The sequence below is a fragment of the Erpetoichthys calabaricus genome, chromosome 7 (assembly GCF_900747795.2).
Source record: "Erpetoichthys calabaricus chromosome 7, fErpCal1.3, whole genome shotgun sequence".
NCBI lineage: Eukaryota > Metazoa > Chordata > Cladistia > Polypteriformes > Polypteridae > Erpetoichthys > Erpetoichthys calabaricus.
This window is the reverse complement of record NC_041400.2, coordinates 68,524,806-68,543,564: the sequence shown is the minus strand read 5'-3', so window position 1 is coordinate 68,543,564 and position 18,759 is coordinate 68,524,806. Positions and strand designations below refer to the sequence as shown.

General features: G+C 37.3%; 1 protein-coding gene across 3 annotated transcripts in view; it reads left to right on the top strand.

Annotated features, from left to right (window-relative positions):
• rasgrf2b (Ras protein-specific guanine nucleotide-releasing factor 2b) overlaps positions 1 to 18,759 on the top strand; it is a 511,409-nt gene that overhangs the window by 364,380 nt on the left and 128,270 nt on the right. For all 3 annotated transcript variants that reach the window (XM_051929617.1, XM_051929616.1, XM_028804694.2), the window contains exons 5-6: positions 8,145 to 8,398; positions 13,149 to 13,228. In XM_051929617.1, coding sequence (XP_051785577.1) covers positions 8,145 to 8,398; positions 13,149 to 13,228 — 334 coding nt within the window. The remainder of the gene's footprint in view (positions 1 to 8,144; positions 8,399 to 13,148; positions 13,229 to 18,759) is intronic.

The following is an 18,759-nucleotide window of genomic DNA, read 5'->3' as shown; positions in this document are numbered from 1 at the left end:
AGAGACCCTGGTGAAGTGGAGATATGCTCTAGAGAGGAGAGGAATGAAGGTCAGTAGGAACAAGACAGAATACATGCGTTTGAATAAGAGGGGAGGTCAGATGAATGGTGAGGATGCAAGGAGTACAGTTGGTGAAGGTGGATGAGTTTAAATACTTGGGATGAACAGCACTGAGTAATGGTGATTGTGAAAGAGAGGTGAAAAAGAGAGTGCAGGCAGGGTGGAATGGGTGGAGAAGAGTGTCAGGAATAATTTGTGACAGATGGGTACCAGCAAGAGTAAAAGGGAAGGTCTACAGGACAGTAGTGAGATCAGCTATGTTATATGGGTTGGAGGCTGTGTCACTGACCAGAAAACAGGAGACAGAGCTGAAGGCAGCAGAGTTAAAGATGATAAGATTTGCATTGGGTGTGACCAGGATGGACAGGATTAGAAATGAGTGCATTAGAGGGTCAGCTCTGGTTGGGTGGTTGGGAGACAAAGTCAGAGAGGCAAGCTTGCTCTGGTTTGGACATGTGCAGAGGAGAGATGCTGAGTATATTGGGAGAAGGATGTTAAGAATACAGCTGCCAAAAAAAGGAGAAGAGGAAGAATTAAGAGGAGGTTTATGGATGTGGTAAGAGAGGACCTGCAGTTGGTGGGTGTAACAGAGCAAGATGCAGAGGACAGAAAGATATGGAAAAAGATGATCCGCTGTGAAAACCCCTAACGGGAGCAGCTGAAAGAAGAAAAAGAAGAAGAAGACAAATTACAAAGACAAAATCCATAGATACAACAGAAAAACAATCTAGTTCTTAAATGGTTAATGTAAGAATCAGAATTGATAATGTTGAACAGTTGGCACAAACTTGTCCTAAATTGAAGCAGTGGTAATGGTTTGAAAAATTCACGGCAGAAGGCACAATCCCTAGGGGAAGAAAAGTGAATAATTACACTACGCATGTTGTGAAGTTGCAGCCAGTATCAGGGGCACTGTCCAAAATTATAATTTAGGTGACCATCTTAATGACTGTGTGAAATGAGATGTGAGGTAATGGCAAAATGAACCAAATTAAATTCATGGGCTACAGAGTGCTGATGTCTGAATATTGTAGGGGATGAAAGCTAGTTTAAAATTGACATTGAGATGATGACAGAAACGTTTGTCCTTGCAACAGATGTTCATTTTTAACACATCCAATGTATATTTATGTGTTTAATATTGGTCTTTTAGGGGACTTGTCGGTGGTAGATAATTTATCATAATCAGAAGCTTGCTCTCTGTTGGACTGGGTTAACAAGAGCATCATTGCTCTTTGCAGTTCAAAATCATTGCCTCTGATTTGAGAATAGTCTTCATGAGGAATTGGATTGGTTTAAAAATGTAACACTCAGTGAGCCATCTAATTGTTTTCACCCACTTTTAAGCAAACTTTACTCATGGTTGTTTCCAGACGTACAGTATATATTATAGCTTCAGTGTCTCAAACACACAGATAATTCAAATATACAATACAATAAAATAATTTCATAATCTAGGATTAATGGTGAAAAAAATCCAAAAGACAGAAAACTAGGTTCTGTGTAAAATTTCTTAGGATGTAACTGAAGGCCCATGTTACCAGGTTGCAATTAGAATATGTGTAATCAACCACAATTGTTAAGATCTGTGCATAAAAAAATCTTGCTGTTATTTCCAACATACAGAAAATGTCATTTTTTTTTTCTTTGTGCCAGTTTTCTTTGTTTGAAATTACTGCTTTTGGCTTTTTAAAAATGTTCTTCAAGTAATTTTATCCAGTTCTTTTTGCCCAAAAATAGAAACACAAACACATATCCTTTGTAAATTGTATGTACTAAAGTAAGGTAATAAAATCTGAACAAAGTGCACAAGACATTGCATAGAAAATGAACTATAATTACTACAGTAATAGCAAATCAAACAAATAAGGCAAAGCCCACCACCTTGTAGCTATTTTTTTTAAAGCAGGATAATATTCAGTATAATTGTGAACAAAGTGCAGAAGAAGGAAATAGAAAAATAGGCCAAAGCCAAAGTCTTTATAAAATGAAGACCCGTACTGACAGCAACTTCCCTTACTTGCTCTATAACTGGTCCCTGTAACATAGGACCTATACATAGGATCTATAAAGATGCTGTATGGTTTGTGTTGCCAGACAGGCCCAGGTTGGACTCCATCATTATCATCAGCTTCACTAACTTTTCCTTTTCCTTCTAGCTAGGTGTGATGCTCCCTCTTGCACCTGGTGTTAGCTAACGTGTCAATCTTATACAGTATTTGGAAGGCTTCTTCTTTTCTAAGTAAAAATCCTAGACAAAATCAATTTAAGTTGACACCTGTACATTTTGTTATCTTTAATTTGGATCACCACAGTATATACAGAAAATATGTGCCTAGCACCCACGTGGGAACTTATCAGTTATTTTGTTATTTTTTGTGAATTTTTTTTTTTTTTATATATATATTATTTGTTGCTGTTTTACTGGAAAATACGGATAAACATACAGTACATAACCATGAAGATTCTTGTGAAATGAATGAACTGTGAGTCACCTTTAGGTTTTATGGTGCCAGTGCCCTCTAATTTCCTGGTTCTCCTAAGCACTTTCCAGATTGCTCATATGGTTAATCTGGCACTAAATATATATCTAAACAATACCTCTGTGACCTTTGATTAGAATAAAGTCACCATCAATGTTGTTTGTTGTAAAACTAAACTAAAGGAGTTTGATGTCAGGAAAGGCATACATTCTGCTCCAATTCACCTAAGATTTAATGGGTGGAGCCAGTCAAATAAGGTGAAACCTGTTCTGTCAGCACACTAACAGATAAGGTTTATAGTCTGACTGGAAGATGCACATAATAAAACAAAACAATTACAAGTCTGTTAACAAAATGAAACTGAAGCCCAAAGAGACAACCAAGAATTTAAGTTGAGAGAACAAAAAGCATCAAAACTGAAAGTAACACACAAGACAAGAGTCAACAAGATATTAGCGGATCTCTGCCACACTCCAAATAAATCTTTTTTGATTTACCATCTGTCTATTTTGACCACTAATAACAATCAGTTGTCAATTAAATAGGTGTGGTTTTGTGCAGAAATCAATTTTAGTTTGCATTGTAACAGTTTTCTGGAAAATTATTGTAATTTTGCTTATCACTCTCACTCTTTTATGTGATTGGTGGAGGCACTCCTCCCAACTGTCATGTTCATAATTTAATTGATTTTCCACAAAAATTCTCCAGAACCTTTACCATTGGCTTCTTTTTTTGCCTTCTGAGCTAATTATCCTAAATGTGAACTTAATTTTAATGCAGATCAGAGCTAGTCAATCCGTTCACATAAGCAGAGTGGGCTTGTAACACAATACTCTTATTAGCAACGCACAATTTGAAAACTACACCAAATTACGTTGTGTTGAACAAGGCTTACATATTAAAAAACACACTGAACATTTCAGTTGACAAAAGAAAACAAAAGAGTAAGAGTTTCTCACAAAATAGCCCTGTTATTATAGTATATCTTTTAACCTAACTTTTTAAAACTGTTACTGAGCATTTGCATTATTATCCTCAATTTAGAAGAATCATCAACTGGAATGGGCGGCACGGTGACACAGTGGGTAGCGCTGCTGCCACGCAGTTGGGAGACCAAGGGACATGGGTTCGCTTCCCAGGTCCTCCCTGCGTGGAGTTTGCATGTTCTCCCCATATCTGCATGGGTTTCCTCCGGGCGCTCCGGTTTCCTCCCACAGTCCAATGACATGCAGGTTAGGTGGATTGGTGATTCTAAATTGGCCCTAGTGTTTGCTTGGTGTGTGGGTGTGTTTGTGTGTGTCCTGCAGTGGGTTGGCACCCTGCCCGGGATTGGTTCCTGCCTTGTGCCCTGTGTTGGCTGGGATTGGCTCCAGCAGACCCCCGTGACCCTGTGTTCAGATTCAGCAGGTTGGAAAATGGATGGATGGATCAACTGGAATTATTGTTGGCTGCTGCTTGACAGTAAATTTCAATAGATCTCCAAATAGAATTCTGAAAACCTTAAGGATAAGTTTGATATTTTTCAAGTAAAAATGATTTCTTCACAGTCATGGTAGATATTAATTTGCCACATAAAATTGTGTTCTAAAGTGTAGCTTTTTCATAAATTTTAAAAATACTTTGTTCGATCTTGCAGCTTACAATGGGTCTGAAGGGCACATTAGTCCAAAAGTGATAGAAAAAGCCTTTAAACCAGGGGTGTCCAAACTTTTTTAAGGAGGGCCAAACTTAATAATGTGAAAGTGCCCGAGGGCCAACAACCCCTAATGACATTATTTTAAACAATAAAAGATACATATGAATATTCTGTTATTTAATGTTGTAATTTTCACACAGCAAAAGAAAAAAATATGTAAATTTAAGCATTTAGATATACAGATCACGACATACAAGTTATCGGAATTTCTAGCAGAAATTGAAAACATTCAGAAACTCTGTAGAATACAGCTGTGTCTAATTCTGATAACAGAGCAACAGGCAAGCTATTGACACTAATGGGAAGGGTGAAACTGAGATCTGGATTTCAGTACACAGGCCAGGTCTGGTTCGAGAGCAGTAGATAGATAGATAGATAGATAGATAGATACTTTATTAATCCCAGTAGTAGACATGCATAAAATGTCACATAGGTGGGAGTCAATAAGTCTTGATCTCAATCTTCTTGTTTAAGTTCAGAACAGAGAAAGTCTGCTCCCACAAATATGTAGAGCCAAACAAGCTCAACATTTTCTTTGCAAATGTTCGCATTTCTGGAAACTTGCCTTTATCTAGCTGCTGGTAAAAAGGCACGAGAGAGAGATCTGCTGCTGTCAGCTATGGCAGTCGTTGTCACACTGAAGCTCAATCAGCTCTAGCTAAAGGTGAGCTGAAGCCTCATCAGGGTCCACGCTGAAGGGAGAAGAGAACAGCAACAAGTCCTTTTCAATTGCGGCAAAATCCTGAAAGCGGTCATTGAACTCACTGGCAAGAGATGCGATGATTACTGCATACCTCTTTGTTTGCATACCCATATTACAAACCATGACATCCCGCAAAGCTGGGAAATGTGTGGTGCAGGGCTCTGTTTGTGACAAGTGTCTCTGGAAAAGTTGCAGCTTTGTTTTAAAGACCTTTATGTGTAAATATAGTTGGCTCACTACTGCATTTTGTCCTTGAAAGCTAACATTCAGCGCATTCAGATGCTTTGTTATGTTAACCAAAAAAGCCAAGTCTGCTATCCACTCAGTATCTGACAGCTCTTGCATTGGCTGTTTCTTTTCAGCCAAACACTGTCCAATTTCCCCTTTAAGAAAGAAAAATCGTTGCAGTGCTGATCCCCTGCTGAGCCACCTCACATCGTTGTGATATATTACATCTCCATATTCAGCCTGGATGTCAAACAGGAACTGCTGGAACTGGCGGTGGTATAGAGCTATAGAACGGATTAAATTAATTGCCTTTACCATGAGTTTCATGACATGATCCAATCTTAGATGTTTGGTGCAAAGAACCTGCTGATGAATGATGCAATGAAGTTTAACAGCATTGCCTCCTTCGTTGCAGACTTTGTTACAGATAAGCGTGGACAATCCATTTTGTTCACCAGCCATGGCAGGCGCACCATCTGTAATAATCCCACTAAGCTTGCTCCATGGTAGTTTCATGTCATCAACAGCTGAACAAACATTATGGAATAAATCAGTTCCTCTTGTTTGGCCTTTGAGGCTTTTGAGGTCCAGCATCTCTTCTGTTATGTTTATGTCACCATCAATACCTCTCAAAAAAATCAGTAACTGAGTGGTGTCTGATGCGTCTGTCCTTTCATCATAGACCAAAGAAAAAAAATCAAAATTTGTTGATTTGTCTCCCAGTTGTCTTCTAACATCTGATGACAGCTCTTCAATTCTACGTGCCACAGTGTTACGAGTGAGGCAAACGTTGGCAAAGTCTTTCTTCTTTTCGGGGAAAATGTGTTCTGCTATTTTCACAGTCTTTAACAAACTCACCTTCTGTAAAAGGTTTTCCATATTTACCAATTAACATAGCCACTTCATAGCTAGCTTTGGTGATGTTTTCATTTGACTCATGGGCCCACATAAAGAACCGCTGCTGAGCAGCTAGAGTTGCTTCACTTTTTCAGCACGGTCAATCACTGATAGCTTGTCATATGTACTAGCATGTTTTGTCTTGTAGTGTCTCTTCACATTATATTCCTTATACAAAGCAACAGTCTCGTGGCAAATTAGGCAGACACAGTTGTTTCAGTTTTCAGTAAAAAAACATTGTAACTTTCACCTTCCCTGGAAGCAGCGTCCTTCATTATCAACTTTCGTTTTTTTACTTGCTGTAGCCATGACAGTTGTAGGGTCAGAGGAAATTTTAAACAGCCATACAGTGTAGCTTCGACTTGGCAGTGTACACCTGCAGAATCCTCGGTGTTAAACCCACCCAAGCCCCACAGCATCGTGCGTCCAGCGAGAACTGTGATTGGTCCATCATTCAAGCTTTTTTTGTTTGAGGTTTTATGGCAGTTGCCAGATGTCTATTATAAAGTGCTTCCACCATAAATTCAAAAGAGAAACTGCATGCTTTGAATTGCTATGATTTATTTATTCTGTTTGTGCCTGCAGGCCAAAAATAACACATTTTGAGACAAAAGGCGCAGGCCATATAAAATCCGACTTCAGGATGTGATTGGCCCGTAGGCCAGACTTTAAACATGCCTGCTTTAAACTTACCAAATATCTCCAATTTAAAGCAGCAAAGGTTTTGATTTAAGAAAATGTTGCTTCTGTGTTTATGAGGCATTTGTGTGATAATGAAAGAAAGTTAGGAGTCATTATTTTATCACTGATTCTTGGAACTATTTTCCTTGAGGTAAGAATACATTTCCTCTTCACTTGTCTACTCACAGCTGCCACCATGAATGGAGTTTAGAAATAAGGAAAGTGATCAGCACAAAATTTGAGTGACTTGTCCTTGTCCATGTAAATAATAACAATCTCCATACAGTCATTTGAATCTCATGAATACTATGAAAACATTTAACACAGCAAAAAATAAGATCAATAAACAAACTTACTCTAATGAAAGCATTCCATTTGGTCCTTCAAGTTTTGATTGTTTCTTTCAGTTTAATTTTAGAAACTGGAAAAATATCTCCATAACTTCATGATTAATGATAGCTGAAAATTCGTCTTTGTCAGTGACACATACTGCAGCAATATATAAAAAAGCGAGCTCATCCCTGACATGCTTACATTCTCCAGCAGTGGAGGCAGCACATCAAATTTCCTGCAATAAAGGCACTCTTCCTCAGTGGCTATTACTTCACATTTTCCACATGTGCATGACCAATCACTACTTGCTTGTTGTATTGCCAGATCTTCCAATTGCTTATTGTTCTATTTTTGTCTCTCTAATTCTGCTCTCCTCTCTGTTCTTTCCTCTTTGATCTCTTCAAGCTCCTCATCAGTATATTATGGCTTGTACAAATATGGTTCAGCGATTATGTTAAATGTATACCTATCTTCATAGTGGAATACATTGGCGATTTCAAATGATAGCATATTTTTATTAATCCTGAAAGAAAGCATACCTGTAAAGAATTGATTCTCAAAATGAAAATGGCTTGTGTGGCATTCACAAAATGAGTTAGAGGAAACCACACCCCTGAAGGAATGAAAGGATGTGCGGAGGGGGAGACAAATGGCAAGATGAGGTGCATATCCAGTATTCTTTTAAAATGGCTGAATCTCACAGATACATTTTTTACTAAAGCAATATTCCCAACCTCTCACTCTCACTCTAAAGCAAAGTGGATACACTTTTTCACAATATGTGTGCACTCTCAAGACATGGGGCAATATATGATAACATTCTTGCCTTTGTATTTGATAAATGTAAGCTTTTTTGTCATGTTTGGACTCATGTATCCCTCATCCTATATGATTGCAAGCTGCAAGAATAAACAAGTTATTTTTTTCATTTAAAAAAAGCTTCAATTTATACTGTAATTTTATGTGACAAATTAATATATACTATGATTGTGAAGAAATAAAATTGCTATTAAAAATACCAGAGTTATCCTTTAACAGCACTGTTATTTCTTGTCTCTTTTAGGTTCAGAGCTTCATGAGAGGCTGGTTATGTAGGCGAAAGTGGAAGACTATTGTCCAGGATTACATCTGTTCACCCCATGCCGAAAGCATGAGAAAAAGAAACCAGATTGTTTTTAACATGGTGGAGGCTGAGACAGAGTATGTTCAACAGCTCTATATTCTAGTCAACTTTTTCCTGCGACCATTAAGAATGGCGGCCAGTTCAAAGAAACCACCCATTAGCCATGATGATGTGAGCAGTATTTTCCTCAACAGGTAAAATATGAAAGAAAAGACAATGTATGTCTATAACAAAGTTACTTTAGTGGCTGTGATAAAACTGTATATAATTTTAAATCACACAGAGCTTTGTGTATGCATAAAAAATAGTTTTTAGTTGTGTTTGCATGAGTCTTTTCAAAATAGAGAACTTTACTTTATGAGTGTCGAAGCAGCATCTTAATATATAGTCAAAGGCAGAGACTACTAAGATGGCTATCTAAAAGGACTGGTCATGTACTTTTCATCATCAACATGAATGCTTTCTTGAAAAATGAGCTTCCAGTACTTGTGGTGATTAAAGATGTTAAAGCATCTCAAAATCATCCAAGATCAATTATATCTGTGCCTTTATCGGCAATGAACACACCACCATTTCCACCTTGATTGTCCCATTTATGAGAGTAGTACTGGATATAGAACAGATGCTGCATTAAAATGATAACAGGGATGAGCAGATAGCCATGTCAAATCATATACTGTAAAATATACTTTCTTCTTCAACACTTCATATATCACTGTCAAAGATATTGATATCACCTAACAATATCTATCAGTCTTAAGGACAACAAGCACCTCGTTAAGCTGTGACAGCCTAGAGCTGTATCTTTCCTTGGTTTTAAAATGATGGTTGCATCGATAGCACAGATCTAACAAAGCTTTCCCCGTAATCTAAAAAAGGTATGCCAGGTCCCCTAAGAGAATCAGGTCTCTTTCAGGGTCCTCTGGCAAAACATCAATGACAGAAACACCTTTAAGGCAATAATAGGGACAGTGACTATTGCAGTATAGATACAAATAATAATCTAAAATGAACTCACAAAAATAAAGAATTAGAGAACAAGGACAGAAATAGTCTTTTTAACATTCATATTTAAAATATTTTCCAACTTGGGAATGGTCTCTTCTTATTTATTTAATGTGAACATGCAAAAAATACAATTAGTTAATGCAATACTTTGTAGACATACCAACGTTGTTTTAACTATTCAGTTTTCAGCAACTAATAAGTCATTCATAGATATGTTACATTGAAGAATGATTGAGTATTTAATTTAATCCAAAACTCTCTTAATGTACTATATTACATCACATGGATGTTGTTCATTTGTTTTCTTATTGCTTAAGTAATTCATCCAAGAAATCTGCCACATCATTTTTTAATTTCTTTAAAAGGTTGTTTCTAAAAACTAAAATTATTGTGGTTCCATCATGTATCAGCTAAAAGGGATTTGAAACTAAAATATATTCACATTTATTATTTTTACTGTGTTCCAAATTTAGCAGTTTTCTATTAACAACAGCCTTGCTCTCATCGGACTAAAAACTGAGCAAAATTCACCTAAGGAACAGTCTACATTTTTGTAACAAGGGTGATCACTAATATTAGCATTATCGCTAATAGTGGTTTCCCATTCCAGTGGGTTCCCAGTGAAAATTGAGATTATAAGTGCAATTTCATATTTTTCAGTACCATAAGAACAAAACAGTGTTCTGCCAGGGAAAGAAATAAAACATATTTTGAAGTTCATATAATGTGTAAAGAGCAGGAGATGAAGCAACATTGTAACCTAGTCAAAGATTGAAAAATTCCGGAGGACACTAAATTGAGTCATCAGAGTAAACAAGCAACCGTTCATTAAACAGAAGGTCTAGTAAACACAAAATTACACACTGTATCTGTAATTTCTGATAACCAGGAAGCACCCACCTTTAACTTGTCAAATTAGTGATGTCAAGTGTTATGCATCTCTAATTGTCCGAGCATAAAAGCACTATGGCAACATTAAGCAAAAGGTTCACAAAGTGTCAGCAGTCATAACAGCATTATGCTACTTAATAAAATGTTTTTAACATCATTAAAGATCCTCAAAGGGTGACTCAAAACTGTAGAACTGGATTATACAGTACTATAAGTTCCTATCAAGACAAAAAAACAGCAGAAAGGGCATAAACAAACAGAGAAATTATCAAAAAAAATCCAAATTTAAACAGAAAGGTGTTTGAAACTAAATTTAGGTTGAGTTAGGATTTTCCTATAATTATTTGGATCAGCTAAATAATATTCTGGTTATGAATTCTGAGGCTATTTAATTAATGCTACTTTATATAAATGTAGTAATAGCAGCACCTAGATTTTTCCTGCAGATCCCTAAACTGAAGCACACGTTAGTTCACAATAGTAGACTTCTATCTGCAGCTTATTTAATTTATTTTGCACTGTTGCTATTTTAAATATGAGCCTTTGAACCTCTGGATCATTGACTATTAAAAGTTCAAATTTATGTCACACCCATTTAGATAGATAGATAGATAGATAGATAGATAGATAGATAGATAGATAGATAGATAGATAGATAGATAGATAGATAGATAGATAGATAGATAGATAGATAGATAGATAGATAGATAGATAGATACTTTATTAATCCCAAGGGGAAATTCACATACTCCAGCAGTAGCATACTGATAAAAACACAATAAATTAAAGAGTGATAAAAATGCAGGTACTGTATAACGGACAATAACTTTGTATAATGTTAACGTTTACCCCCCCGGGTGGAGTTGAAGAGTCGCACAGTGTCAGTGGAACAGGGCAGTGACAGCAGTCTCTCGCTGAAGCTGCTCCTCTGTCTGGAGATGATACTGTTTAGTGGATGCAGTGGATTCTCCATGATTGACAGGAGCCTGCTCAGCACCCATCGCTCTGTCACAGATGTCAAACTGTCCAGCTCCATGTCTACAATAGAGCCTGCCTTCCTCACCAGTTTGTCCATGCGTGAGGCGTCCTTCTTCTTTATGCTGCCTCCACCACACCACTGCGTAGAAGAGGGCACTTGCCACAACCGTCTGATAGAACATCTGCAGAATCTTATTGCAGATGTTGAAGGACGCCAGCCTTCTAAGGAAGTATAGTCGGCTCTGTCCTCTCTTGCACAGAGCATCAGTATTGGCAGTCCAGTCCAATTTATCATCCAGTTGCACTCCCAGGTATTTACAGGTCTGCACCCTCTGCACACAGTCACCTCTGATGATCACGGGGTCCATGAGGGGCCTGGTCCTCTTAAAATCCACCACCAGCTCCTTGGTTTTGCTGGTGTTCAGTTGTAGGTGGTTTGAGTCGCACCATTTAACAAAGTCTTTGATTAGGTTCCTATACTCCTCCTCCTGCCCACTCCTGATGCAGCCCACGATAGCTGTGTTGTCAGCGAACTTTTGCACGTGGCAGGACTCCGAGTTGTATTGGAAGTCCGATGTATATAGACTGAAGTGGACCAGAGAAAGTACAGTCCCCTGCGGCACTCCTGTGTTGCTGACCACAATGTCAGACCTGCAGTTCTTGAGATGCACATACTGAGGTCTGTCTGTAAGATAGTCCACGATCCATGCCACCAGGTATGAATCTACTCCCATCTCTGTCAGCTTGTCCCTAAGGAGCAGAGGCTGGATGGTGTTGATACAGTATGTTGATATTTATATTTAGAACATTCTATTTAATTCCAAATGGACAGGATTAAAGAGGGTGGCATAGAACACATAGATAGAACTTTATTTATTTGTCCACAAGAGGAATTTTGGCTTTTTGCAGAAACTCTTTAAATAAATAAATATGTTTATATACACCCACACAAACTATGGTCTGAAGAAATACCAGAATGAGTAAAAAGGAAAAAAAATTTAAAAAATAAAAGAAAACTTGTGACTTGGATGTTACAGTCACAGTGAGGCATTATGCAGGCATAGTGGTGTTGTTATAAAGAAGCTCCAGTAACATTTTTGACACACTTCTACTGAATAATTTGTTGGCTGAAAGTCCTTAGCATTAGTGTGTCTGAGGATGTGCAGCATTGTTCATAGTGGCACTCAGTTTTGTTTTAATCCACTCCTTTGCTGCTACCTCCAGGTGATCTAGAGTGTGTCCCAAAACTGAGTCTGCCCTTTTAATTAGCTTGGTAACTCATTGTGCCTCTCTTGAAGTGATGTTACTAGCCCACACACACCAGAGCATAGAAAATTGCACTGGCCACTGGTTGTAGAAGATGTGAATGATGTTACTTCCTGCTCTACCCATTCTTATATAATTCCTCTGTGTTCTGAGACCAGTCTGACCTGTCTTTAATGTGCACCTCCAAGTAATTCTAAGAGTGAACCAACTCTACATCCACTCCTTGAATAGCGATCAGACATAGAGACTCTTTGGAGCCGCAAAAGTCAATAACCAGTTCCTTGATTTTGCTGATGTTAAATTGCAGATAATTGTCTTTGCGCTAAGAAACAAATTTCTCCATGTGACTCCTATACTCTATCTCATCCCCTTCATTAATACATCCCATAAGTGCAGATTCATCTGAGAATTCTTGCAAGTGACATGACCTGATGTTATATTTATAGTCGGAGGTGTACTACATGAAGATAAAAGGAGACAGGACTGTTCCTTGTGGTGCTCCAGTGTTGCTCACATCCATATCAGATAACACAGGAATATTAGAGAAATGTTGGAATACTGTACCTGCATCTTTTGACTTTCGGCACTCGCATACGGTAGTATATCTTTGACTGCCAGTGCTTCTTCAGATACATATAAATTATGTACAGTGAAGTGTCATTAACAAAATGCATAACTGCACAGAATATCCAAAGCACAGAAATCCAGCTGTCTCAATTGCTTTTTGTTGTTTGAAAGTGTATGGTGCTGTTCCATTGATTACAAGTACAATTGTTTTATTTTTTTTCTCTTTTTTTTCAGTGAAACAATTATGTTTCTTCATGAAATATTCCATCAAGGCCTCAAGGCTAGGATTGCTAATTGGCCTACATTAGTTTTAGGTAAGTCTGGAAATATTCTTTTGATAAATTAAACAAGTAATTAAGGCAAACAATCTGTTTTTATTTTACTTTTTGAATAATCCAGCATAATAACATGATAATGTAAATTGACTATTTATCTCAGTGAAAATAAAATAAAATTGGAATTAATTTTAGTACACAGTTAAACAGGTAATAATAGCGTATTGCCACAAAAATAGAATAAAGGCAGATCACAAGGGAAGAGAAAGACCAAGAGACAAACGTGAGTCAAAAACATTTTAATGGTCAAAACCAGTAAGTCTGTACTGTATTTAATTCATCAGTGCCAATATGTTATCCAAATATCAAAGTCAAAATAAGCTCAGCCATAAGTTGAAGCAGAGGCAACTACAGAGATTTGCACATTAACGTCTTTAGGAGATATCCACAATCATGGACTTAACCTGGCATGTGGCACTGCTTTATAAAGTTTAGCATGATTGATGTCACGAGGCCAACTTAGAGGAACAATGCCCCCTAGCAACAACCTGTCTTAAAATGGAAATGGAATTACAAAATGGCAGTGCTCATTAAAAATAAAATATTGACACAGTAAATACAAAACAGAGACTATACAAAATGAAAGAAACAATTTGTTTGGATTCTCAGTGATCCGGAGCCCCTAAAAAGCTGTAGTTATTAATTATAGAAAAAATTACTAAAGTTTGCAAAATCATAACAAGAATATTAAAGTCTATTCTTGAAATCAAGTTTACCATTAGTAGGTTTGTATGTTTGTTTGAATGAATACATATATGTTGATATAAAGTGTGCATCCTTTACAGACTCATTTTGGTCATAGCTTTGATACCTTGCATTATTTTAGATCAGTAACTTATAAAGCATCTGGATCTTCTCTAGGTTAATGTTCCTGTAAGACATGCTTTTTTTTTTGCTTGATTATTAATGGGTAACAAACTGTTCCAGCTCATGGATACGTCAAAAGATAACTGATTTATCTGTGCCATTTTGTTTTCATGAGGCCATCACTAATCTTGAATTCCTTTTATCATAATATATTGTTTATGTGTACGTAATTTACTTTCCTGATCTGTTTATTGTTTATGTGGCTTCTTTTCTTAAAAAAAATGAAGAAATAATGGGCCAGTGTCTGTATTAACTACAGTAAATGCACATCACAAAATTATTTTTGAGTATCCATTTATATATTTATGTGATTTGTGCAACCCCTGCATATCATACTTAATAGATATTTCTATTTGTTTGATCATTTGTTTAATTTTGGCATAGTACGTCAGCACAATGGTTTTCTCTAGTTATCTCCCTTTAGATCCCCCAGCCTGCTTACCAGAGATAAAACCTTTTCTAAAATATTTGCATAATACCAAGGCTGCCCTTCTCTGTAATCATCTGAGTGTTTAAGGATACTTTCCGAAGGATAAATAGCAACCTCAGGAGGTACAGGTATCCCAGCTTATCCCTTTCTCTCTTACACTGTCCATTCTGCACCTTGGTTGGGTGCCACACAGTTTTGGATGCTGTAGGCAAACTGTAACAACTCTGTGCTGCAGCAGTGTTTCATCAGAGGATACCTGTGTCTAGCCATTTTAAACAGGGCCTGTATCATACTTGTTTACATTAGTTATTAATGTTTTAAATATATTAACATATCAAAAGTGATGGTGTCCATCCATTATTTTTTCTACTATTTGGTGTGTTGATGTTCCTTTCCTTATCTTTTGCTTGTTATCTGCCCACCACAAGAGTGGGGAGGTCACTCCCTCTATTTCAAGTTTATCAGGTAAACAAGCATGTCCTCAAGTCACCTCTTGGAGCCTGCATTTTTGATGCGTTTTTGACACCTGCATCTTTTATGCCAATTCAAGCTTTGCAATGTAAGAAAGAGAGTTTTTACATTTCCATTGCACTACAGCACTGAACAAGTAAACCTTTGATTTGCAAGCTTAAACCTTACTCACTATTTCCTTTCTCTCTTAAAATAAACATCTGAAAATTTTATTCTTGAATAAAATTCCCAAAAATTCACATAATCCGTCAATAGCATATGAGTAGGGTGAAGTTATTGAATATGCTGCTAGCTATTGTTTGCCTGAAAGTCTGCTTAATCAGTCTGTCAAGTAGCATCGTGATGAGTTGATCAAGTGTATATTTCTTTTGTTTATTATGCAGGTGACTTTGGCAATTTTTTTTTCTCCAAGCTACCAGGGCAGATTTTCAAGAGATAGTAATGATCGTGTTTTTCAACATTGAAGGACATGTTCATACAGAGTTTGTTCTCCATTAACATACTGTTAATCAATGCCATCACAATTAAATAGTGATCTGTCTACAGGACAGCATCAGGAAAATTTTTGCAATATGACTATATACCTGCACATGCTGGATTGCCAGTCAAAGAGTTTTTGATGAAAAACAATGTGGTTGTTTCATTGCTTCCGCATGCTACATTCCCCTTCCACACACATTCAAAGCCCCCACCTCCAGTAGGTTGAGAGTGCGTCCCATTACTGAGCTGACTTTATAATTATCTTGTTGATTCTGTGGGCCTCTCTTGAAGTGTTATCAATCCAGCACACCACAGCATAGAATATTGCACTGGCCATCACAGAATTGTAGAGCATGTAAAATATGCCAGTACCACTTTAAAGGAGCTCAGCCTACTAGGGAAAAATGTTTTGCTGATGTAATCACTGGCCATGCTAGCTGAAGTGGTAGGAGTTGCTGATAAATATGGAGAGAAAATATATTTAAAAAGTGGTTCAGGGTGTTAACCTTGTCTACATTCCCTTCAGCCCTGAATTGTTTGATTCCAGTAACTATGCCCAGTCCATTCCAATCCTTTTCATGTTTTCTGAGTGAGATTTTTTTTCTCAACACGTTTCCTTCCTGTCACTCAGCTTTTTCTTCAGCATTTTATATCTTTATACCTTTAGAGCCTCTCTATTCCCAGATCTGAATACAAATTATTTTCATTCAGGAGACTTTTTAGCTCCTTGGTAATCCAGGACTTGTTGTTTGGAAAGCTGATTTTTGAGGATATAATTGTGTCAAAACAAATTTTAATAGAGTCTGTGTTGCAGTGGTTGAAACTCTCGATATTATCTCTGTGTGACTCACACATCATTTCCCAGTCTGTCTTTTGGAAGCAGTCATTGAGAATCATTTCAGCCTCCAGGCTGCACTTCTTCATTATGCTGGTGGTAATAGGTTACCATCTTATAACAGGCTTGTACGTGGGAATAAGATGGATCAGATTATGGTCAGATCTGCCCAAAGGTGCCATAGAATTACGTTTAAAGGAATATTTAACATATGAATAGTGCAGCTCTGTTGTTTCCTTGAGTGGAACATGACACATACTGGTGAATATTTTTCATTGTTCCTTCCAATGTCACGTGGTTGAAGTCACTACTTTTTATAACTACAGGATCAGAATAATTAATCAATACAGTTATGGTAACAGAATGAATATCAACATTAATAAGGATGATGTAACTTATGTTTCTTGGAAAATGAAGTAGATGAATTCCAGAAGCCAGAATTTCAATTTCTTTTTTACATACTATAGTGTTAACTATAATATGCTCCCTTTTATACCATTCCTCCTTCACACAGGCACCTAGACCCCCACCTGCCATTTTTCCACACTGCACTGAGTCGCTGTCTCCACAAATAAGATGAAATCTGTCCTGCATTAAAATAGTGTAAGGCAGGTCAGATTTCATTCAGTTCTCTGTAACGCACAAAATGCCACAGTACTTGTATGTACCATGACCTGCTCTGAGAGCACATAATTCATCCATATTCCTAGAGAGCAATCAAACATTGCCCATGACAATGGGTGGCTGTCCTGTTCTGAATCCTTTCTTTCTTGCTTTTATTCTTGCTCCAGTTGTCTACCTTATCTAACCTTTGACAAACAACCCCTGTGGTAGGGTGAAATAGAGCTGCTTAGGCGTAAGATCACAAGACTAGCAGCTAATCACAGAAATATTTAATACAATTTCTCAGTGTCTCTTAAAATGTCCAGGTCTTGTTAAATGTAAGGTAGCCATCAGATGCTGTTTGCTCTCCCTGTGACTTCCCCAAGTCTATAGCCTGTCCAAGAGACAGTTGAGACAAGCTGGAGCTCACATTTGTAATGATAACAGCAGATCATTGGTAAATTTCAAATCCACATGTATTTATTCAGGTCCATTTTATGATGAGGGTGGTGGTGCAGTGGTAACACTGCCGCCTCACAGTGTGATGAACTGGTGCCCTGTCCAGAGTTTGTTTCTGCTTTGTGCCCTATGCTGGCTGGGAAAGGTTTCAGCACCCCCGCGACCCTGTCTGGATCAAGCAGGTTAGAAAATGACATAACATGACATTTTATGATGAAACAGTTACAGGTTTAGGCTATGATTTACAGCGTTGTGATTGGTAGCAATTTTAAATAATCTCTAAACATCATTGTTGTCTAATAATACAAAGCCACCTCTCCTGCTTTTTCCTACAATATAGTCATTTGTAGTTACCTTAAAGAGTATAAAGTGCCAAAGCATTTCAAACTTCAAAATACAAGCTTGGCTGAAGGCATCATAATTCTGAGTATCCCTATTTCCCTCACTGGACATTACTTTAATAGATCTTATTTTTATTCCTGTCCTTTGTGTTGAGCCTGTGAGTTCTGTCCCCAGAGTTGCAGATATAAGCATTATAACACTAAATGTGAACAAATACCTTGGAATAGTCCTAACAATTAAAGCCTATGTACCAATAGGGATATACTGTAGTGGAAACATCCATCCAAAGCTAGAATCCCATGACCAGTACTTAAATTAATACAAGAACACATTGAATGCTATTCCACATCTTTGAACTGGCAGACAATTTGAAATTAATTGAAAGTGTGTTATGTTTCTTGCCCATTTATATAAAGACGTCCCTCCTTCCGCATTATCGCCTTCAGTCCACACCTCAGTGAATTTATCCTACATTAAGGGAAAATGGGTGACAAACTCACAGGTTTTTTTAGGTACTTCTAGTAAATCAGCTACTGAGTGTGTATACTGACGCAAATGTTTCTATTATCTGTATGGTGCAGTTGGCCAATATTATGAGTTATATTGTGTAACTTTAAATACATTGTAGTTCACTAAAAATCATGTACGAGTAGTGAAGTTGCTGCTCTTCTCACCTGTGCCTCAATCCATCATTTCAAAATTTAAAAAAGTAAACTAACTATATCAGCAAGGCAACTTTCCATTTGAAATCACTGTTACCCCAGTGAGAGGCCTAAGGGAAAATTCTAATAAAGTTCATTGAACCTATTGTTAAGATTCACATTCATCAATTGCCAAGGCCTGTTGTTTAGATTTTATTTGAGTAGAACTCCTCCAGGTATGGTTTGAGCTTTATTACTGATGCAGCTGTAATGAGCACTGGTTCTCTGACTCCTTTATCTAAAAAGAGTAAATCAGAAAACATGCTGTGCATTGTAAGGGCAGTCATAAGTAGAGGCTGAACTCAAAGACATTCACAGGAGA